Here is a 20,360-nt window from a genome sequence, read left to right on the forward strand (position 1 = left end):
AATTTTTTAATTAATTGAACCTCTTTATTGAAATACAATTACATTTTACAGCAGTTTGGTCAACGAAATCATGAGAAGGAAGTGAGATGCAGCCTCTGTTGATCCAAGGATTTGAGCAGCAAAAAGGTAGATGTCTGTTTTGGTGGTGTTCTTTTTCGTCTGACACCTACCCTTTGGCCTGTTCGGCAAGGGAGACCCTACCTGTAGCAAGCTACCGCCGGCATAGTCCTCCGGGTCATTGGTGCGTGCAAGACTCTCCACCCCGGAAAGGCAGGAACACCTTTGGGATTCAGACAAGATTTTAAGGAGTGAAGCTCAATATCGCAATAAGTTTGGGATGACTGAAGGGACTCTTTTTCTTAAGTCTTTGGTTTGAATACCAGTTATTTAGGTAAAGAGAGGTTTTATTGTGCTGACCATTACTAGAGAGTTTGTTAAAATATTTTATAAGGTTGGCCTTTCTTCCAGTTTCAGCCCTCTCGTTTTTAGAACATCAATCCGCAGTTAATGCTGAACTTTCAAGGGAGTGGAAGATCCCTCCTAGCTATCACTGGTATGTGGGCAAAGAGCAGGGCTCTTCGTTTGCTGTGATAGAGCCTCTCGAACGATAATATCCAGATTGTCAAGCGGTCACACTAAAACTCCCGTTTCTAGAGGGCAGAAAGACCTTTTCAGTCTGCTCTAAATGCCAAGCTCAGCAAGCCTCTGCCGAGCACATCCTGGACTGTTTGGGACTTTCCAGAGAGGACATATACTTCTCTCCCCTTCTGGTCCTCGACTTTATCCAGGTCAACGTTCTAATGGACCTTATATGACTTCGCCAGACAGCTGGAGGATAAGCCACAACAACAACAGCAGCAGCAGTTTGGTAAATCTAAACTCCATGATAACCATTCTCCATTCTTAACAATCACAATAATAATTACTTGATCCTGAGAGTATATAACAGCATTTGATAGATATTGAAAAAAATCAGCTTTGCTCCAGTTCGTGGTTCTGTTTACTGTTAAAGACCCCTTCCTATTGAAAACTACCTTTTTATGCATGTATTGCAGACTTTTCAATGTACTATCTCGACAAGTAACAGCCAAAGGAAATGTATATATTTCCAGAAGAACTATAAACCCCTCTATGATGTAAAATGATGATGTAAATGATGAAAAATTTTTTTTGTACTGTTATATTTTCAGAAGTTATTTCGGAAAAAAGTCAAAATTTTGTTTAATTTTTAATTATAATTTAAAAAAATATCACTCTGGTTAGTTAATTTAATAAATGTGTACATTTCCACCCTCCAAAGTGTATATACCAAGTTTGGTAACTCTAGGTCAACTGTCTAATATGTATAGCGCCAACAAACACACACACACACAAATGCGAGCTCACGCACGTACACGCACGCATGCGCACGCTTTCATCTTTACCATAAACAAGGATTACCTTATTGTTAATTATTATTATCACATACTAGTAGTGCTAAATATTTTATATAAAATATTTTATATAAAATATTTAATCATAAAAGCCTTAAAATATTCCTAAATATATATATTTCCTCACGGATTCGAAGAAACATATCGGCGTAATATACTGTCGACCAAATTTATCTGTTAGATAATTGGTTATGACCCTATAAAGTATGTCGATTATATAATGGTTAAATTTAAGAGTTGGCTAAGTATCTGGTCTTAAAAGTCATGTCTATATAACGTACTGTTATTCAACTGTACGAATCGACTAATCTTAGGACAGGATTCTTAGAGATAAAAATCAACGAACAAATATTTAACACTCGATTATTTCAGGGATTTCTTAATGCGTATTTTTATACTTTTTAAAATTTAAAAACGACTTGAATGGAGCAAACAAATTTTCAATCGAAGTTATTTTAAATGTCAAAATAATAAATAGAAACACTCTTCATTCTATAAATATCTGTTATAAAAAAAGTAAATCTTGAAGAAAGTGTTGGGCGGGGAACTTTTATTTCTCAAGCATTTGACATAACACAAATTTTCACAAATTCGACATGCTAAAACAGAATGGTTTTTCATAATTAATTCCCAAATTATTTGAAGTGGGACATTCAAGAAACGCACAACATTAAATTTGCATGTATAATACGGCATGCCTTTCTTCTATAAAATAACGAAACGAAAAAAATTCATTTTCAAACGTTTTACAAACGAATATTTTAGTCTGGAATACAATTTTTGGTTTCGATCCAAATCTCTAGCAAAACATTTAGAACAGCTTACATAACTGTTACTTTCTTTCTTTCTTTTTTATTAAGCGCAAGAAGTTTCCATTAAATTCGGATAAACTTTTTTTAAACTTGTTTATAGAAATCTTTTATAGAATAGACTTTAATTTTTTTTTATTTTTCAACAATTATTCATAAAATTTGTAAATATCTAAGTCAAAGAATTTATTACTCAGTAAAATGTATCACAGAAAAATATTTCAATAACAACAATTCGTCACTTTTCTGACTACAATGTATTGCACTTCTTTTATTTTACAACACCTAGTAAACAAAAGAAATGCACTTCATGGTTTTTGGTTTTATCATTTTTAATGTAAATTCAGGAAACGAATGTAATGTTTCATTTTGAAGCAGGAAAATTCTAGTTACGATAAAAATTGCATGTAATGCACTGAAATCCCTATATAAATTTTTGGTGATTCAAAAAAAAAAAAAAATGAAATAAAATAACTCGTCTAGGAAATAGTTTCCATATTAATAGCATGAATTCAGAAAATCCATAGTTTGTAATTTTTACGGTCATGACTGTGTCATGGGAGATAGGCATGCAACAGAAATCTAAATATGGCCAAAGCAAAGAAGACACGTATATTTAAATAATAATAATTTTTTTAATGAAAATAGGGGGAAAATGGTTTCATGTTCTTTACTTACCGTCTGTATACTCTCCGTATTCAAAATATTGGTTCGTATTTACAGCAAGTTCTTCATAGGAGGGAACTGGAGGAGGTGTTTCTTCATCTTCTTTTGTTATCTCTAGAATTATATGAAAAGAAAAAATAATAATGAAGGCAGTACGAGCTCACATAGCCTTGAACAAAGTTATGGCAAAATCTAATAAAAGCTTGCGTCAGTTTCTTAGTGAAAGATCAGTTTCAACGTCAGTTTTTTAATTTCTCGTTAGCAAGTATAGATATAGTATTGTAATAGTCAAAAAATTCGAACTTGAGATTTGGACGAATCTCCACATTTGAAACCTTTCCGAGTTCGAAAAACATATTTAAAAATTCCATTTTAATCTTCATATTTTTGAAATATTGCTTGATATTTAGGATGATACCAGAAATAATATTCAAGGCCTGAACTACAGATAACTGGAGGGATTGAGATTAAAAGTTGAAATCCTTGAATCCTGAACATAAAGTATTATAACTCAAAACAGCACCACAATGCTGCAAAACGGCAAATATGTCATGTTTTTAAAATTTAAAATCAGTGTATAAAAGCACTAATTTTATATAATTTTAATGACGCTTTGAAAAGTTCGAAGAAGTCGAATGATAAAATTTACCAAACAGTTAATAAGTAAATAAAAAGAGCAATGATGAAGTTACATTATCGTTATTCCTTTCCTATCAAATTAATTTATTCAGTAAGGAACTCTTTTTTTTTTTTGTCATACTTTTAGAGAGTTGTTGAAAGACCCCCCCCCCTCCAAATGTGATTCTGAATTAGAACAAATCGAATTATAAGAATTTAATTTTTTTTTTAAATAGAAAAGTGAATTGGATAATTTTTGGACTTGAGTTTCAGAGTGGAAAAGCCGGAAGATAAATATATAAAGTGAATGATAAAGCCCCTTTAAGTCCTTTAAATTTCAAACTGCGTCTTGTATAGCCAGGGAAGTAATGTGTACATATAGTAAAATGACTATGATGAATTTATTGAGACAGGTTACAGCGTCTCTACCGGCGAAATAAGGAAGTCATATAAAATAACTAAAAAAAATAAAGGAGATTGGCCAAAAAGTTAAGTTAGAAAAAATGTACACTATACCATAAGAAAAACACAGGACACAGTTTCATAGAATTATCTGTAATATTGGAGGAGATATTTGCGACCAAATTATGAATTTTCTGTGATGTGAAAAAGAATTTGCCCAAAAATTGACAAATGTAGCCTCAGATCCCCCCCCCCGAGAGAGTGTTTCAGATTATTATTATTATTATTTATTTACTTTCTTCGTTTCTTAAATTTCACTTCACCGTTGCTTAACTCGGAAAAACTGCATGATAATTACGGAGAATACATTTTTCAATTTTAGATTAACCGTTTTTCAAGTCACGAAAAGCTCATAATTTAATCGCAAATATCTCCACTAATTTTACAGATAACTTCATGATTTTTTTGGTGCATTTATTATGGTATAGCGTATATTTTCTAATTGGACATTTTGGCCGATTTTCTATCTTTTATGAGTTATTTTTGTAAATTCTTCATATCGCCGCTAGGGACGCTGCAACCTACCACAATGAAACCATCATAGTCACTTTACTATAGGTAACTTTGCTTTTCTGACTACACGAGATGTTTGAATTTAAAGTACTTAAAAAGACTTTTCCGATCACAATGTACAGTTTGATATCTTTAAGATAAACTTCCTATTTTGAAATAGCTCAATCAATTCTAAATTAATTGATTTATCTCAAATTTATTTCTCTGAAATTAATTAACTGAAAAATTTTTTAAAACTGATTGATACAAATAAGAGGTTAGAAACTTCGTAAGAAAATTAAATATAGTGAAAAGTATCAAATTTAATAGACCTTACCTTCCTTGCCTTCATTTTTGGTGACAGCAGGAGGCCCTGGACATTCCTTAGTGAATTCAGCTGCAAATAAAAAAAAATTCTTAAGAGATGAACCGGAAAATGAAATCTTCCATTTGAGCTGTCATAATGACACACACAAAAAAGCATATGCTATCTTTGCAAATTGCATTTGATCTCCAGTCATTTCCTTAATCATACACTAATCAAATATTCACTTCAACCGCTTTTGTTATCTTATGTCAAGTGAAAGATGACCTTAAATTGTCTAGAAAAATTGGCCGGACAATAGAATACTTATTGACAGTAATTTCAAAGAAATCAGAATGAAATTTGAGACTCGTGAATTTGAAAGTATACTGCCTGTAAAGAGATGTGAAAACGCGAGAAGCAACCTACTACGATTATACTATAATTTAGTGATAACTATCAACTCGATTGCTCGATTGTTGCAATAAATTTTCTTCTATAGCAATAATAAATTTTTTGCAATTCTTATAAAACACTTATTTGAAAACTACCCTGTAACTTTTTCTCAAAAATGTTGCGTTGTGTAATAATTCATGTCTGTTTTCTTAAACATGATAATGTTTACAGCTAAATACTATTTATAAATTACGATATATGTTGCAAAAATCATTCTGAATACTCTATAGAGCACCTTTCGGCTTATAGCAACCTCATTTCGCAGAGAGTTACTTTTGAAACTATTAGGAACTCACTAAAAATGGATTTTCAAAAAATTTAGTTAGAATTTTAATTGAATAGAATCAAAATGTAACATTTCCCCCCAAACTATATTTACATCACTTAAAAAAAATATACCCATCAATGGTAATTTGTTTCCAATTAAGCTTTCCTCAAATTCTAACAAATTTCAGAAAATATTTTTTGCCATATTTTACAATACTTTTGATTATTCTTATTAATACTCTTATACAAATGTGCATTTGACAATCTCCACTAATAATTAAGAGGAATGTGCATGTGTTAGTGTGTTAACGATATATAGGACAGATCGTTTGACCTAAAGCTCCGAAAATTATCACCTATATACTTTATAAGATAAAAATGAGCACCTCGGAGCAATTTTTTCGAAATTTTAATAAAAACCTTGATTAATTAAAAACTATAGAAAATTTTGATGTTCTTTCACCATAATTTCCGAGAGCATTAGAGCACAAGAAATTATTTTTACATCATATTTGAAATAAAAAAAACTTTTCAGTGATATCAATGCTTTTGCCATATAATTTTTTATATTCTTAAAATTCTTTTTTGAATATTTTACAATAACAAAATTCATTGTTGAAATGAAACTCAAATTTGTTTTATTGCTGATGCTAATCATCCATCCTGGTTTTTTTCCATTGTTGACAATCATAATAACGAGATTCAGTTAATTTTTCCATGTTAAAGTGGTTTCAGCATTAGGTTTTTAATAAAATTTTTGAAATTTTGATAGGCTTACATTAAGGATTTAACTTCAGAATCAAACAATTGTGAAGGAATTTTTAAAATGTTCCCATTTTTAAACACTGATTGCTACTTATTTCTCTGATAGAATTGGATGTATAAATATATTTAAAAAAATTCGGAAATGCATACCACAATGAATAGAACGGTGTAGGGTTCCTAAAATAGGGCGAGTTGTGTATCAATCAAAATTTGACGTTTAAAAATATTTTGCCGAGAAAGCCATTAAGATCAAGAGCAAATTATTTCAAAATCCACTGGATTGAAATATTTAGAAATCATTAATCCCGGCGAATCAACTGGTCATAAAAGGCGGCTAATGTTAAATAATTTTTTTGCTCACCGATTATCTTTGTGGCAGTTGAAACTAATTTTTAAAAAATAATGCAAAGCTAAACAAATCACACTCAAGGCATTATAAACCCACCATGCATTAGAATAAAGGTTCAAATGTTATTTAAATTTAAAAAAAAATGCACGCAGAAATGAAACGTATTGCCAATATGTTTTGTACTGGTTGAAAAAAATTTAAAAGCCTTAAAGAAAGAATATTTTGAATTATTTAGACTTTGCGTTTTTGTATATTTTCGAATCACTAAAATGGAAATGGCATATTGTCATTTCTGTATGGCATAATGGTATGGAATGGCATATTATCGTTTTTGTATAGCATATTGGCAAGGAAAAGCATATTGTCATTTTTGTATGGCATAATGGTATGGAATGGCATATTGTCGACAAAATTGTGCATTTTTGATATTGTTCGCTTTTTTGTATTTTTTGTATTTAATCGAAGTGTTAAGATCTCTACTGATGAGATTCGTGTTATGTAAGTAGATGGAGCAATATCTCAAAGTACTATCCACCATTTTCAAAAAATGAAGAGCGGTTGAATTTTTATCAAACGATCAGAGAAATTAAAAAAAAAATAATATAAATTTGAAAAATTCGCGGGAACACTTAATCTAGCATAGTTAATGCTTTTTAATGTAAAAAAGCTATAAATGATATGATGTCAAAAATAGAAGTTACATTCTATCATTTTAATGACTCTATTCTTATCTTATTGTTTACTTGCATTTTTAGTTCTCGGATACGAATTATAGACGGAAGTATTGTAAGTGTCAAAGGATATGAGTTGAATTTTGAATTGAATTTGATTCGAGTTGAATTTTGAATTTGAACTTTTCAACCTCCTCGAGTCCGACATTTTTGGCATAATGTTCTTCGCCTGTCTATCTGTGAAAACGATAACTCAAAAACGCTGTGAGCTAGATGACTGAAATTTGGTATGTGGAATTACTACCAAATTTACAAACGAAATCTAATAGCAGAATTTAAAGTATAAATGAACTCGATAACTACTAAATACAAAGAGTTAGGTAGAGGAAATTTGGCAAAGGTTTTAACTTCTAAAATATAGATACTTATCAAGTTTTGAAGTAAATTTGTCAAACGAATGACCGTCTGTCGGTCTGTATTTTCACATGCATATAAATGCAATAGCTCATAAAAAAAGACTTAAATCAATGAAATTCGGTATGTTATCTTGTGACTACAACGGTAGTTTTATGTCAAATTTTGGTATAAATGGGTAAACAAAATGGCGTCAAAAATGCATATTTGCTATTGATTCAGTAAAAGTGCTAGTTCACACCAAAAATATATATTTTTAAATTATCGTTCACCAATACCATGCAAAAAATTTGCGGCTTTACCTGAGATCCACAATTTCATTCTGTGGAAAATTGAATCAGGCCATTAATAGAAAATATGTGAGAAAGTTCCGAGGAAACCATTTCGCTGGTTTATTTTTTATTTAACCAGCTATTAAAATATTTTGCTGGCTGTGAACATTAACAGCAATTTATGGTAAAAAATATTCATTTCATAAAAAATCTCCATTTAACCATTTTTATCGCATTTTCAATTGAAGTAACCTATTACCTATGGCCCCAGGATGATGGTTACTTTTACCAAGTATCCTGAGTAATCTTCGTCTTCCAATGAACTCTCGACTCCGGGTGTTCTTCAATACGAATGGGAAATGTAACAGCCATGATAATCTCCAAAAATTATTTGAATAAAATATAGACTTAAGAGAGCCTTTTCTTTTATTTTTGACTACAAATACTGTCCTTATCTTTAGAGTGAAAGATATAGATAGCACTGCGGCTTTTGAAAACAGTACTCAAATATTCGGTATCTCTTCGAATAATAACGTATGTGTGTGCTGATGCGTGCTCTACATAACAGACCGTTAGGCCTAGCGCGACCAAATTTAGCATGGATATATTCTTTTAAAGTATATAACTGGTATAAAAATATTCAATTTATATTCACATGCTGTCATAACTTAAAAAGTTTTGAAAGCAAGCGAGTATTTTCCTAATTTGTGCCTTTTTTTCCTAATTTGTGCACACTGCTTTGCTTAACAAATATTTTACGATTATTCAGTGCAATTAAAAGGTTTGCTCATTTCTCTTTCTTCTTCAACAGATTATAAAAGATAATATAATCAATTTTGATAGTAATTTTAGCATCGCATTGTTCGACTTCTTCTTCTTGTGTACAGCCGACCACCCCGCGACCACTACACATAGCAGTGCCGGGATGGTCGGCTGTAAAGAAGAAAAAGAAGTCGAACAATGCCATACTAAAATTACTATCAAAATAAATTATATTATATTATATATGGCATTGTTTGATTAAGAGGAATTTTTATATTTACGAGTCATGAGTTTTATTTTCAACCAGTGGGAATGTTCTTCTCTCGACTTTTTCGTATATTTACACGTCATGATGCATTTATCTTCTTTGTAGGGCAAAGAAAGTCGAATACACATTAGGTACAATGCCTCTTCACACACACACACACACACACACACACACACACACACACACACACACACACACACACACACACACACACACACACACACACACACACACACACATACACACACAAATTGGGTCGAAATTCAGTAGAGATTTACAGTTTTGATGTCAAGACATAACAAAAGTTAATTTTATCTAACTTGTCGTGTTTTTGCGTCATCATATCCAAAATTTGACACATATCTATACTTTTGGTGTAAAGAGCAAATAAATAATACCATCTTTACTGTAGATCTATTTCTCGTTATAAAACTGAACACTACATTTCATGCATCTAGCTCATTTTGCTTTTGAGTTATTGTATATACATACCCACAAACGAATAGACTGACTGATTTTTTGTCACCGATTTTAACTAAAATTTTAGTATAATGGCTTCATATGAAATTTCATTTGCTTAGCTTGTTCCGCTTTTGAATCATCCTGTTCACAAATAAAAATATAGTCTTTGAAATGTTTGTGTTTTTGACTCATTTACGTCTAAAGGAATATTAATTAAAATCTATGTCATTTTTTTCTAAGTCAATTTTCTTTGTGCACTTTATTTATGAGAAAGTGAATATAAATAATTATATTTTATTTGTTGAAAATTTAACCAGATTGCATGTAAGTAACATTTCACATATTTCAAGGTCACTTCAAGCTTTGAAGAAATGAAGATTTACTCTAAAAGAAGTACGATTAGATAAATATTACCGTTCAGAGTAACTCACTGAGATATCTCAGAAGTCTAAAATTAAAATCAGTAAGTTTCATTTTTTATCTTGATACAAAAAAAAAGTTCATCAAATTTTTATCAGAATGAAAAGGTATAATTATAAAACTTCAATTAAGATGCTCATGGATTTAAATAACTCATATTATATATGAGTTGTTTAAATCCATCTCTCATTACATAACTCATCATAACAATATTAAGTTACACTTATATATGAAAGAATTATTATAAAACTTTATTCTTATATTTGATATTAAAATACTGTAATTTACATTATTATTTATACTGTCTATAACGTCTGTATATTACTAAACCTTTTTTGAAAAAATGCTCTTTATACAGTTTCAATCTTGAATTCATAATTTATCTTTTCGGTTATTAAATTGTTATCAATTTAACACATGAAATATAGGTTTATAAAATATGCGTCATTTTTTTAACAGACAAAATAGAAAGACTACAGTACGCACACATTCGTTGATACAAGAGCCAAAGCTAAACTGAAAAGATTTTAGAAGGTTAACAACGATGCATTCCTTGCATAATATATATTGAAACAGCAGGTGCTTACTCACACAAAAGGATTGCATACAATGATAGCTCAGCCCCCCTGCCTATATTATTTTCTTCCCTTACCTAATTCCATTTATTTTATCGCTTTCCTTCTGTATAGGAGAAGAAAGAATAAAAGAAAAAAATCATTATCAGCGTGCATTAAGAAAATGAGTGTTAATGATTTCAGAAGCTGTCATAATATTTGATGAAAGTGTTTCGTAAAGATAAAATGAAATAACTAGAAAGGCTAAGAAAATTAGATTTTCTTTTAAGCTGCAGGGGAACGGCCTTTATTGGGGGAGGAGGGGAAAGTTTTGCAATTCTTTAAATCTAAAACATAAATAAAAAATTATAATTCATAAAAAAGATTTCAAAAATCTCTATTGATGTAAAATGCAAATGTTGAAATCCTTTTCTAAATGAGTGCTGAAATATGAAATCTACGAAGGAACAAAAACAAACATCAAGTTTCATCACAAGGAAATACTTTTATTTATTTCAAATAATTTTGTGTTTTAAGTAATATGGTATAAATTTCTACTGATTTACTCTACTTGACTGATCTACTCTTACTGATATAAAATACAAATGTTAAAAATCTTTTCTAAATGACTGTTTAAATATGAAATCTACGATCGAACAAAAACAAACAACAAGAATCATCACAAGAAAATTCATTTATTCATCTCAAATAATATTGTGCTTTAGATAATATAATATAAATTCTCTACTCTACTGATTTAAAATACAAATGTTGAAATCCTTTTCTAAATAAGTGCTGTAATAAGAAATCTACAACAGAACAAAAATATACATCAAGTTTCATCTCAAGGGAATTCCTTTATTCATCTCAAATAATTTTGTGTTTTAGATAATATAATATAAATTTCTACTGGTCTACTCTGTCTCTACTAATGTAAAATACAAATGTTGAAATGTTTTTCTAAAGAAGTGCTGAAATATGAAATACAAGATGGAACAGAAAGAAACGTCAAGTTTCATCACAAGAAAATTCATTTATTCATCTCAAATAATTTAATGCTTTAGATAATATAAATTTCTACTGATTTACTCTTCTGTACTGATCTACTCTACTGATGTAAAAAGCAAATGTTGAAATCCTTTTCTAAATGAGTCCTGAAATATGAAATCTACGAAGGAACAGAAATAAACATCAAGTTTCATCACAAGAAAATTCATTTATTCATCTCAAATAATTTAATGCTTTAGATAATATAAATTTCTACTGATTTACTCTTCTGTACTGATCTACTCTACTAATGTAAAATGCAAATGTTGAAATCCTTTTCTAAATGAGTCCTGAAATATGAAATCTACGTAGGAACAGAAATAAACATCAAGTTTCATCACAAGGAAATTTATTTATTCATCTCAAATAATTTAATGCTTTAGATAATATAATATAAAATTAAAAATGTAATATTTTTAAATAAGATATTGTGACGAAGATGCAAAGAATAACAAGTCACAAAGTAACAAGATATTAAATTTATTAGTTTTAAGGAACTCGTAACATGCAGGCGAAGAACTCATTCCACTGCTTGTGGAACTCAGAATTTATATCTTTGCAGAGTAATCAAGAATTATAAAGAAGTTTATAGAAAGTTCTAGAAGCTTCTAGAACATTAACAAATGAATAATAAGATATATTCAAATTAAAGTTCAACCTTTAAATTAATGCTACTTGGCATTAATAATAACCTTGACCTTGCAATTTTCAAGCGCGTACTTTACCTCTGAGCCACCTGACTATGTGCGGACTTTCTTTTGGGACATTACTCCCCTCAAAGAGCGACCAGCTGAGGAAAAAAATCAAAATGTTTTAAGCTTTCATTCTTGCACGAATCATGGGTCCAGTATGTATGTTTTCTTTCTCACCAATAGCTTCTTCTTGTTTTGGTTCATCCTCATTTAGGATTTGCTCGTCTGGATCATAATAGGTCTTCATGCGCAAGACAGGCACTATTTCTTCATCGAGAGGAAGGATCAAAGTCTTGAACTTTGTAGGTCACATCTGATAATCGGCTAAGCACTTGATATGGATCAAATACTTCCTCAAAAGTTTTTCGGAGAGACCGACTTTTCGGACAGGGGTATAAATCCACACGAGATCTCCAGGGGCATAGAATACTATTCGATGTTTAGAGTCATAACGGCGGCGATCTTTGTTTTGAGATTCCAGAGTCCGCAATCTGGCCAATTGTCTTCATTCTTCGGCTCTATAAATCACCCTTGAAATATAACTATCATCCACGTCATCAGGACAGAATGGTAACATTGTGTCTAGCGTTGTCTCCGCTTCTCGTCCATGCAGTAAATAGAAAGGTGTGAAACCAGTGGTTTCTTGCTTGGAAGTATTATACACAAACGTTACAAATAGTAAGATTTCATTCCAATTTTTATGTTCTGTATCAACATACATGGATAACATATCGGCTAAAGTTTTATTAAAGCGTTCCTTCATTCCATTTGCCTGTGGGTGATATTCTGCCATCTTGCGATGGCTGAGGTTACACAGTTCGACGAGGGATGAAACTAGTTTTGACTGGAAGACCGTTCCACGATCAGTAATAATTATTCGAGGAGCTCCATGTCTCAATAAAACTTCTTCAAGCAAAATCTTAGCCACTTCAGGGGCTTCAGCTGTTGGCACCGACTTTGTTACTGCATAAAGCGTCAGATAATCTGTACAGTCGACGATCCATTTTTTAACACTGGTAGTTTTTGGAAATCATCCAAAAAGATCGATTCCAATGCTATGAAAGGGGGGATCTGGGGGATGGAAACCAAGCTTCCTGGAGGTCATTGAGGAGTATATTTTCTTCGTTGACACTCACGGTCCAAATTTGTTGATAGCCCATACCACAGCAAGACATTCCCTTTTTGTGGTAGAATAATTTTTTTCTGCTTTCGTCAAGGTTCTGAAAGCGTATACGTTGACTTTTTCGACATCATCTTATATCTGAACCAAAACCGCTCAACACACCGTAGCAGCTAACAACCGTATGAATTTCCGTAGGAGCATTTTCATCGCACATTCTTAATACTGAATCAGAAGTAATTTCTCTCTTCAGATCGTTAAAAGCTTCCATTTCTTGAGAACCCCACTTAAATTTCGTACTACTTTTTAAAAGAAGTTTCAATGGTTCAGCTCGATAGCAAAATCATCTAATAAATCTTCGGAAGTATGAACAATGACCCAGAAAGCTTTTTATATCATGCACATCAAATTGCTTACGGTTCTCTCTTTTTCGGGATCCGGTCGGACTCCTTCTTTGCATGCAAGATGGCCTAGTACTCTAACTTTTCGAGCATCGAAAAGACACTTCTTTTGATTGAGTATAAGACCTGCTTCTTGAATGCTCTTCAAAACAATCGTTAAACGAGTAAGGTGCTCTTCAAATGTCTCTGAAAACACAATGATATCGTCTAAATAACAAAGGCATATCGTCCGCTTTAGATGGCGTAGAAGATTATCCATCATTCTCTCAAATGTCGCAGGCGCATTGCACAGTCCAAATGGCCTGACTTTAAATTCTTATAAACTTTCTGGAGTAACAAAAGCAGTCTTTTCTCGATCTTCTTCGATATGCCAGTAACCAGAGCATAAATCCATGGAAGAAAAGAACTTTGCTCCTTTTAGACAGTCAAGTGTATCGCCAATCTGAGGTAGAGGATAAACATCTTTTTTAGTGATCTTGTTCAATCGGCGACATCTACGCAAAAACGCGATATGTGTGTCCCTTTTCTTCAAAAGAACCACCGGAGATGACCATGGACTTTCTCAAGCATTTTCTCCACTTCTTCATTAATTATGCGCTTTCAGTTGGTGATACTCGGCAAACACTTTGACTAATAGGGACGTGATGAAATCATCGTGAATTCGGTGTTTGACTTTCTTTTGTGTAGTTTTAGATTTGTCCATTTTGGTAAATACTCCAGAAAACTATTTCAGAAGTTTCACAAGTTCGTCTTTTTGTTTACCGCTTAAACCAGTTGCTACCATAAACGAGTAGTCGATAATAGGTTCCGATGTCTTTTTCGGAGGATTGGGACTATCTTGTTCATCCGTTTTTGCGCATAAATTATTTTTATCTAGATGCTCAGCATGATCGATGCACATTCCTTTAGTAATAATCGGTTTTTCAAGATGCGTATTGGCGACCCACATTTCTCCGCTAGTATTATGGTAAGAGATGATTGTAGTAGTTATGGCGATATACTTTGCGAATAGTAAATTTCTATTACCGTCTACAAGTATATCGGAGTCCTTACCAATATGCGCTCCTGATTCTGATATTCTAGTTAAAGACCGTGGAGAGTGCAGTCTTTTATGGCATACAACTTCCAAGGGTCCGGCACTGAGCTTTCTTGACAGACGTCTTCAAAAAACAGCTCAGTCTATGGCGGCTTGAGAAGCTTCTAGAAAGTCTCATCCAAGTACAACGTCATGGCTGCAATGCTGCAAAACTGCAAATTCGAACGGCAATTCTAAGTTGTTTATGGCAATTCGCAGGATGCATTTTTCCATTGGCCGTACAAAACTTCCATTGGCGACTTTAAGAACGACATTTTTGTCATCAGAGAACATGTTTCTTTAAATGTTGGCGATATTTATTTGAAATCACTGAGAAAGATGCTCCAGAATCCAAAAGAGCACGTATCGGCTTGTTATCTATCAGTACGTCGAGGTGGTTTCCAGACATCTTGGCGGCAGATGAAGGATTTTCATCATATGCGACCTGACCTCCCAGGAAGGTCGCCTGGCTTAGATTTCCTCTTTTCTACAGCTGGGAAATTGACTGAATCGGCGATAGGGCAACGTGTTGAAGATCGACTTCGAGATGGACTGGGTGCAATTCTGTGGGATTCTGTGGGCGGGTTCCATAGTCATTGAATTCTGTGAGATTTTGTCGTCGGGCTCTTCTTCCCCTGCAATAACGTACAACATGTCCTGGACGTCTACAACGGAAGCAAATTGGTCTGTTGTCTGCCGTTCTCCATAAGTCTGTTTTTCTAGGTTGCGGCGATGGAATGGACAGAGAACTCTGCGCTATAGCAGCATAAGTTCGGCTTTGACTGGTGCATTGGCGGCGTTCCGTTGGTCTTGCAGAAACAGGCGCCAAAACTTGTTCAACTTCTTGTACTATTTCTTCCAATGACTGTGGATGTACATCCGGAGCTTCCTCTGTTGGTCTAATTATCCGTTGGACTTCTTCCTGCACAATCCTGCGTATTAGAGATACTAGGTCCGATTCTTCGACCATAGAGGCCATTGGTACCACGTTGGGAAGTCTTTCGAATTTTCGTCTTCCGACCCTCTTTTGCTTCATGTCCTCGATGTAGTTGCACCATTTTATAAAATCGGAAGTCGTGTCGATCTCTATTGCTAATAGTACCTGATAGATATCTTCAGCCACTCCTTTCATCAGGTGTGATAGTTTTTCATTCTCCGGCATCAGGGGGTTTACTTCTTGGCAAAGTCCTAAGATGCTTTGGATGTAGGAATGCGTACTCTCACCCACGCATTGAGCTCGATATTTTAATTGTTCCTCGACTTTCTTCTTATATTTTTGCTGATCACCAAAACGTTGAGTCAGTCCAGTTTTAAATGCTTCCCAAGAATTCAAGGTGCCCTCATGGTTAAACCAATGCCTTGCTGTGCCGTCTAAAAAGAAGTAAACATTTGTTAAACACGTCATGTCGTCCCATTTATTAAATTTAGCCACTCTATCGTATTCTTTGAGCCATTTGGTAGGATCTTCACCAGATTCTCCCCGAAATATTGATGGGCTCCTTAGTTGTTGGTATACGGGCGGAGCTACTGTTGGTTGCGTTTGTGTCACTCCTTCGGGAATTCTCGATCCTTTTCTTAGTTCTAGAAAATAAAGTCCAAATTCAGGAGGTATTCTTCTTAAACGAGTACTTTCACCGGAATCCACGGTTAAATGGTTTTTTTACCCGGCACCTCCACCAAACTTGTCACGAAAATGCAAAGAATAACAAGTCACAAAGTAAAACAATATCAAGTTTATTAGCTTTAAGCATCTCGTAATATGCAGGCAAAGAACTCATTCCACTGCTTGTGGAACTCAAAATTTATACCTTTACAGAATAATCTAGAATTATAAAGAAGTTTATAGAAAGTTCTAGAAGCTTCTAGAATATTAAAAAATGAATAATAAGAAATTCAAATTAAAGTTCAACCTTTAAATTAATGCTACTTGGTATTAATAATAACCCTTAACCTTGCACGTTTCAAGCGCGTAATTTACTTCTGAGCCACGCTGATTATGTACAGATCTTCCTTTTGCGACAATATTTTTAGTCTTACGTATTTAACTACTTTCTAATTTCTATCTTAACTTTCAAATTATATGCTTCTTATATTGCTATTTTCATTACAACGTTTGAGATTTCACTTCGTTGATAGTCATGAATTGAATGTTACAATAGTGAAAATTCAATTTCTCAAAATATTTGAAACTTTTAATATTTGACAAATATTAAAAATGCCTCACAATGGCTGATTAGAAAGAAACGAAACAAACTTATAATAAAGAAGACTTATATGAAGACTTATAATAATTAAAATTCCAGCTCTGCGCTTTCATTGTAATTAAACATTTAAATGACTAAACTCGCATCGGTTTCTACCGACAAATGAGCAATGAAGAACAATGAAGAAAATGGCTCGGTAATTTTGAATCATTATTCAAAGATAATTAAAAATTATTTGTAACAATTTATTTTCTTATCATCCAGAGGTATCTAAAATGGCAATACTGTGGACTATTCCACAATACGGGTGATACATTTCGGATGATAGGACATCCTGTAGGACGTGTGTATTGGATAGAACATGCGTTATCGGACGAATTTGTGCAAGTTCAAACAAGTCTACTAATGCTAGTTCTCTACTTTATAAAAAGTTGCTATTTTCTACAAACTATGAGATTCACTATTTATGCCGAGATAACAGGCAAATGCTTTTCTTTAAAAAAAAGAAAAAAAAAAAGAAAGAAAGAAAGAAAACAGGAGTGGGAGCGCGGTAGCGTGCAGGTAAGATCTCGGCTTCAAAACCAGAGGGATTCAGGGTCAAGACCCGATTCCATTGAAGAAAAGTCGTGTAAGTGGACGTCGGGACCAAACGTCCTCCCACTGGTGTGATGCAAAAAGAGGATGGTACCAGCATAGGTGTCGTCCTCATTATCCGATTGCGGCTGAAAATTGCGAGATCCGTCCCAAAATAGCCCTAGTGTTGCTTTAAAACGGGACGTTAATATATAAAAAAAAACTCTAAACAAGAAAAAGAGCAATGAAAGTGATGAATTTATCTTATGCATGATATGTAGGGTTGCCATAATTACCAAGCATTGAAACAAGACGTTAATGTGCTACTTAAATAAGGCATGAAAACAGTAGGTAGGCGATGTCATACTTTTTTCTTAAAAGAAAAATTCAATAAAATGTTAACAGTCCAATAAAATGAACACATAAAATAATATAAAAGATGCAAGTATAATCTTTTTTAGCCTTGTCACATTTTAAAGTTAATTTTACTTACTTAATCATAACATTTCTTTCCTTCACTTAATTATAAAATTGAGCGCAAATTATTTTAAAATTATAATAACAAATCAAAATTGCTTCAGTCTCTTTACTTACCAGCTGTTTTATCATCCGAATATTGAATTGGTATAAAAGTAAATATTTTCACTACATTTGCATTCTGAGTTGGTGCATTTGCATTCTGAGCAAATACGCATTCGCATAATTTTAGTAGACAAGACTTTTGATCTATTTACTTAGTATCTGCAAATAAAAATACAGCCATTTTTTTTCATGTTTGATTTCATAATTATTCCGCAAATTTGGTTGGTATATTTTTCTCTAAATAATCTTTTGGATATATCTACGGTTGAACAGAATACCAGCATCACTCAGGATTTAGGTATTGTCATGTACAGAATGTAGATAGAAAACGGAACATAAAAGGAAATGGTAGTAATAAGGGATTGAAAGCTGATTTACGGTGGTAGTTTTGTAAATATGGGATATCTCGTAACCCTTGTGATATGGGATTGTTTATCCCACTGTATGAGAAATACTGTTCATTTTCGGATTCGGAAAGCCTCCTCGAGTTTGCGCATGAACAGAATACCAGCATCACTCAGGATTTAGGTATTGTCATGTACAGAATGTAGATAGAAAACGGAACATAAAAGGAAATGGTAGTAATAAGGGATTGAAAGCTGATTTACGGTGGTAGTTTTGTAAATATGGGATATCTCGTAACCCTTGTGATATGGGATTGTTTATCCCACTGTATGAGAAATACTGTTCATTTTCGGATTCGGAAAGCCTCCTCGATTTTGCGCATGAACAGAATACCAGCATCACTCAGGATTTAGGTATTGTCATGTACAGAATGTAGATAGAAAACGGAACATAAAAGGAAATGGTAGTAATAAGGGATTGAAAGCTGATTTACGGTGGTAGTTTTGTAAATATGGGATATCTCGTAACCCTTGTGATATGGGATTGTTTATCCCACTGTATGAGAAATACTGTTCATTTTCGGATTCGGAAAGCCTCCTCGATTTTGCGCATGAACAGAATACCAGCATCACTCAGGATTTAGGTATTGTCATGTACAGAATGTAGATAGAAAACGGAACATAAAAGGAAATGGTAGTAATAAGGGATTGAAAGCTGATTTACGGTGGTAGTTTTGTAAATATGGGATATCTCGTAACCCTTGTGATATGGGATTGTTTATCCCATTGTATGAGAAATACTGTTCATTTTCGGATTCGGAAAGCCTCCTCGATTTTGCGCATGAACAGAATACCAGCATCACTCAGGATTTAGGTATTGTCATGTACAGAATGTAGATAGAAAACGGAACATAAAAGGAAATGGTAGTAATAAGGGATTGAAAGCTGATTTACGGTGGTAGTTTTGTAAATATGGGATATCTCGTAACCATTGTGATATGGGATTGTTTATCCCACTGTATGAGAAATACTGTTCATTTTCGGATTCGGAAAGCCTCCTCGAGTTTGCGCATGCGTCAAAAGGCGTTTATTTGGGGGGGGGAGAAGAGAAGAGATGAATGGAGGAGATGCTCACATTTAGCAAATGGATGATCTCAGATTATCGCAGAATTAGGAGGCTTAATTAACTTATATTTCTGCTTATCACCCTTTAGCAAAGTACAGTCATTGAAAAGTGCTATTCTCAATATCTTGAAACGAATAGTTGTATCAGTTTTTTTCGTCGCGTTATTCGAATTTGTCTCATACAGCACCGGTTATTCTGCGATTTAAATCTTTTCTACGCACAAAGAATTTTTTTTTAAAATCATTCTCATAATTTTAAACTTTTTATTTATTTAAGGAACTTCATAAGTAAAATTATATTCTATGAAGATAAGATATTTATTTAATACTCGATTTGTAAAATTTTTATCGATAAATGTGACTTATTTTTTAACATTTTTTAAAAATTCAAATAAGCTATCTTTCAGGAATGAAATTTAATGCATTTTCTAAGTCTGATTACTCAATGAGATTCATTTTGTATATAAATCAAGTTATTTTATAATATGAATCTTGATCTTCATGAAGGGAGCGCAAAAAAAAAAAAACATTAAGATAGCTTTACGAGGAGAGGTAACATATTCCTATTCTTCATTACGTTATGGTAATAAAGAAAATTATCTCGAAGAGAAAGATTTCATTAAAAGCGATAATTAAATGTTACCTCCTGAATTTTTTTTCAGTTGTCCCATTTCATATTTCATTCCTTTATTTTTAAACTTGGTGTAAAGATAGTTTTTCTAAACGAAAACACATCACAAGAGCGACAAGTTT

At 32.8% G+C, this 20,360-nt stretch overlaps 1 protein-coding gene across 2 annotated transcripts in view; it reads right to left on the bottom strand.

The window, feature by feature from the left end:
* LOC129960064 (uncharacterized) overlaps nt 1-20,360 on the bottom strand; it is an 83,930-nt gene that overhangs the window by 57,817 nt on the left and 5,753 nt on the right. For both annotated transcript variants that reach the window (XM_056073122.1, XM_056073123.1), the window contains exons 2-3: nt 4,818-4,877; nt 2,921-3,022 (exon numbers count right to left, since the gene is read on the bottom strand). In XM_056073122.1, coding sequence (XP_055929097.1) covers nt 2,921-3,022; nt 4,818-4,877 — 162 coding nt within the window. The remainder of the gene's footprint in view (nt 1-2,920; nt 3,023-4,817; nt 4,878-20,360) is intronic.

This window comes from Argiope bruennichi, chromosome X2, assembly GCF_947563725.1.
Source record: "Argiope bruennichi chromosome X2, qqArgBrue1.1, whole genome shotgun sequence".
NCBI lineage: Eukaryota > Metazoa > Arthropoda > Arachnida > Araneae > Araneidae > Argiope > Argiope bruennichi.